Consider the following 4,714-nt stretch of genomic DNA (forward strand, 5'->3'; position numbering starts at 1 on the left):
ATATGACTGGAAAATGAGTCCCGTCTGATTAGTAGTTTAGTGTTGCCAGAAATATCAAACACAGCATGACTGCTGGGAATAAGGGAGCTGAACAGTGACACAACGTACTGGCAGGTAGGACTGTGATGTTCTGGACCCTGGACTAACCCCTCTCTGGTAAAGGAGGATTACTGTGCTGCTGAGGTGTAGTGGGGTTTAGTCCTGTTTATTTTATGCCAGGTGCTGTAATCAGGGTACTGTAAATAAGTGACATTTTTCCTAATAGTGATCACTCTGCTCCTACCTGTACAGTACTGACTGGGGTTGTCCTGTCTCCTCTGTACAGTACTGACTGGGTCCTCCTGTCTCCTCTGTACAGTACTGACTGGGTTCTCCTGTCCCCTCTGTACAGTACTGACTGGGTCCTCCTGTCCCCTCTCTACAGTACTGACTGGGTTCTCCTGTCTCCTCTGTATAGTACTGACTGGGTTCTCCTGTCTCCTCTGTACAGTACTGACTGGGTCCTCCTGTCTCCTCTGTACAGTACTGACTGGGTTCTCCTGTCTCCTCTGTACAGTACTGACTGGGTCCTCCTGTCTCCTCTGTACAGTACTGACTGGGTTCTCCTGTCTCCTCTGTACAGTACTCACTGGGTTCTCTTTTGTCTCCTCAGTCATGCTGTCCTGCAGCAGGTGTCACTGTGTTCTGCTGTTACAGCTGCGGACAGTCATAGCTGGTAAGTGGACAGAACAGGTTCTCTCAGGTCATCAGAATTTCATCCATGACTTTGGTGTGTTAACCAGACTATTGTACCTGCTTGACCTTTATCTTTATTTAATCTTCTTTATATTTAATAAAATTATTATTAAATTAAGTAATAAATTCTGACGGTTGTTTTTAATAATTCATTTTGCGCTGCACAGCGTAAACGATGCCATCCATTTTTATAACATTAAAATGGATAGTAAACTTGTTTACTGCATTGCTGCTATTCATGAGAACTGTACTGTATAACTCACTGTGGATATGTGGCTCCTTGTACCTACTGTATAACTACAGTGTCTGTCTCACTCATAGACCCCATTCATAGTCAGCTGGCTAAGGTAGCATGAACACAGTGATCCTTTACTAATAATGTCATAACCTTTTTTTCAGAACACTGAGAAGGGATAGGTTGCTAATGGCCCGCCCCCAGAGTGACAAAATTAATCAATTTCATTGGACAGATTTCCTGTCACTTTGCTAATAGACTTGCATTTCAGAACCATTTAATTAAAAGCTCACCAGAATGGTCATGTAGACACAGACATAGAAGGCACAGATGTCCCTGCAGTCGTACGAATGAGCAGTATCAGTCAGTTCTGCTCTTACATAGAAATGCATATTTGAGTAACCAAGAATATTTAAGTAGTCTGAGTGAATGGTTGATTATTTTTAGTTTTACTGTATTTATAGAGAGAGCATGATACCAGTTTTTCTCTACTGATCTGATACTGATGTCTTGCATTTGATTGTCGCCTGATGTAAATACCAATCTGATATTTTTTCATTAAAAGCCACTGTGGTTCAGTTGTGTAGGGGATTATTTAGTGTGGGATGTATTTTATATATGTATAATTATATATTATATATAGATACTTGCGCTGTATCATGCATGGATATGACAGATAAAATAAATAACATTCTAAATAATAAATATTGTTTACAAGTTGATATTTATTGCCTTGATATGAAACATTTTCCTCTATAAATAAATGACAGTATTATTTTGTTTCATTTGTTTGATTTGTTTCTCTTTATCTACTTTCAGGACCTTTTTGACAATCTGATGAAGTTTTAGTTCATATATATGTAGAAATATAGAAACTTCTAAAGAGTTCCTAAACTTTAAAGCACCACTGTAACATTTTATACTCTCTTTTCTTAATGTGTCTTTCAGGTTCTTTTCCTTCAGTAAAGGTGAATCTTCATGATGATGCTACTCTCCCCTGCACTCAGACATGTTCTGGTCTGGTCACATGGACTTTATATCATAAACCACATGACGTACTGGCTCAGTGTAACCAGACATCCTGCCAGTCAGAGGAGGGATTTCACATGTCCCATGATCAGTACCTGAAGGGAGATCTCTCCCTCACCATCACTGATGCTGATTACACTAAGAGGTCCTTGTACACCTGCGCCTGTAAAGGTCAAGAGCTCTGTGATGTGAGTCTACAGATAGAGGGTAAGTGTCCTCAATGGATTACCTAGTTATTGTTACTAAACCATTATTTATGTAGACAGAGAGAACTTTAAGTAGAATTTAGAGTATGTTCTAAGTAGAACATAGAATTGTAAACTTCAAATATCAGATATGTGGGGAAAAACAGAAGGAGCTTGTATGTAACGTTTAAATGTTTATATCAGATTTGCCGTTCTGAGGTTACATAGTCAAATCAGTTGTATATTACATTGAAGTTTCTAATTGTTTTTTCCAAAGCCTGTAATTCTTCAGTTCAGATTAAGCCTGGTGAACCTCTGGTGCTGGATTTGCTCATATCAGAGTCAGTGGAAGTGATTTATAACAGCACAGGTGCAGCTGCTCCCTCTAGTGGACAGATCTGTACAGTGGCTGGACACTCACTGAAGTGTAAACCTGAATACACTCAGAGAGTGTTGCTTATCTCTGCTGTGGAGCTGCAAGGAACCACACCATCTGATAGTGGAGTTTACATCATCAGAGACACTAAGCATGAAGAGATTATACAGACATACACAGTTACTGTGGAAGGTAAGTATGGTTACTGTGATTTTAATGTTGCCTAGTTACTTTTTGTTGGGGAGGGGGGTGTGCGTAGTATCAGTAATTATGTTTACATGCACATCCGTGGTTCCGTATTAGTTAGACTATGAATGCTGGGATCATGTAAACAGCGTGAACTGAGTGTCATAGTTTGAGGTCTTGGTCTTAGTTGAGGTCCTGTTTATCAAAGTATATCCCCAATAGAGCATGTGGACCTGGTTGATTTTCACTGGACTCTTTGAGGTGGATGGACATGCTTGAATCCAGCCACTGATGTTTTACACCACTTGGTGTGATGCTTGCTTGCTGATACCAAAACAAAAGAGTGATAGAGTGGGAAAAATTTGTGTTTGTTTACGTCCCCTTCTTGATGCTCCTCCTCCACTTGATCAAGTCTTCTGTCCTGTGCTGGAATTGTTCTCGGCTGCGGTGTTGTCTTGATTGGCTGCCTCATTCTACCCAGCGCATAAGGGGAATATAAGGGGAAGACTGGGAAGAAGCGACAGACAGAGATACATCTTCACTGTTGCTGAAGCTGGTTGTTTGTTCAGTGAGTGTTTGATGATTGTTGTGGTTTTGGGCCTCTGCTTCCCCTTTTTCTGGACGTGTTCACTGTTGTAAATATTATTCTGTGTATAGTGTATTGTAGTAGTCCTGCGTGAATCGTAGTTGGGAAGTTTGGAGTTTGACACCTTTTTTATTTGCTCAGTTCTTTACTTCTGTTTATTAGTTTTTGGGAGTAGGGAGGGTTATTGTACTTAATTTTGTTTGTGTTCATTTGGGACAGTTGGTTGTTTGGACAGAAGGGCTTGGTGGTTGGCATGTTTGCCTCTCAGCCTTCGAGTCCCTATCTGGGTGGAGTTTCCGTGGTGTTCTTGTGTCTGTGTGGGGGTCGAGTCCCTATCTGGGTGGAGTTTCCATGTTCTCCCTGTATCTGCGTAGGTTTCCTCTGGAATCCTCCCAAAAACATGGAGGTTAGGATGATTGGATACTCAAACTGTCCTGTATCAATGTGAGTTGTGCATGAATATAGATAAAGATAGATGTGTGTGCGTGTGTGTGTATGTTCAGTGATAGTTGGTGCTCTGTCCTGGTCTTGTCTTAACCTCCTCCCCTTCTCCTACACCTGGTTCTCCTGTAGTTTCTAATAGAGAGAACACTGTGTGTAAATTGGCTGCTGCTTCTCATCTGTCTGTGAGTGATTTGAGTGTGTCCAGCTATGGTTGGTGCTCTGTGTGTGTGTGTGTGTGTATATGTCCAGCTATGGGTGGTGCTCTGTGTGTTTGTATATGTCCAGCTATGGTTGATGCTCTGTGTGTGTGTATATGTCCAGCTATGGTTGGTGCTTTGTGTGTGTGTATATGTTCAGCTATGGATGGTGCTCTGTGTGTGTGTGTATATGTCCAGCTATGGGTGGTGCTCTGCGTGTGTGTATATGTCCAGCTATGGGTGCTGCTCTACGTATGTGTGTATATGTCCAGCTATGGGTGCTGCTCTACGTATGTGTGTGTATGTCCAGCTATGGGTGGTGCTCTGGGTGTGTGTATATGTCCAGCTATGGGTGGTGCTCTACGTGTGTGTGTGTATGTCCAGCTATGGATGGTGCTCTGTGTGTGTGTGTGTATATGTCCAGCTATGGATGGTGCTCTGTGTGTGTGTGTGTGTATGTCCAGCTATGGGTGGTGCTCTACGTATGTGTGTATATGTCCAGCTATGGGTGGTGCTCTACGTATGTGTGTATATGTCCAGCTATGGGTGCTGCTCTGCCTGTGTGTGTATATGTCCAACTATGGGTGCTGCTCTCTGTGTGTGACTGTCCAGCTATGGGTGGTGCTCTACGTATGTGTGTATATGTCCAGCTATGGGTGCTGCTCTACGTATGTGTGTATATGTCCAGCTATGGGTGGTGCTCTACGTATGTGTGTATATGTCCAGCTATGGGTGCTGCTC

General features: G+C 42.2%; 1 protein-coding gene across 1 annotated transcript in view; it reads left to right on the top strand.

The window, feature by feature from the left end:
• Positions 1 to 568: 568 nt before the first annotated feature.
• LOC113569395 (uncharacterized) overlaps positions 569 to 4,714 on the top strand; it is a 37,099-nt gene continuing 32,953 nt past the window's right edge. Inside the window, exons 1-3 of the mRNA XM_081722184.1 lie at positions 569 to 715; positions 1,919 to 2,206; positions 2,462 to 2,752. Of these exons, the coding sequence (XP_081578310.1) occupies positions 655 to 715; positions 1,919 to 2,206; positions 2,462 to 2,752 (640 nt within the window). The 5' untranslated portion in view covers positions 569 to 654. The remainder of the gene's footprint in view (positions 716 to 1,918; positions 2,207 to 2,461; positions 2,753 to 4,714) is intronic.

This window comes from Electrophorus electricus, chromosome 1 (assembly GCF_041902795.1).
Source record: "Electrophorus electricus isolate QZ-2024a chromosome 1, ASM4190279v1, whole genome shotgun sequence".
NCBI lineage: Eukaryota > Metazoa > Chordata > Actinopteri > Gymnotiformes > Gymnotidae > Electrophorus > Electrophorus electricus.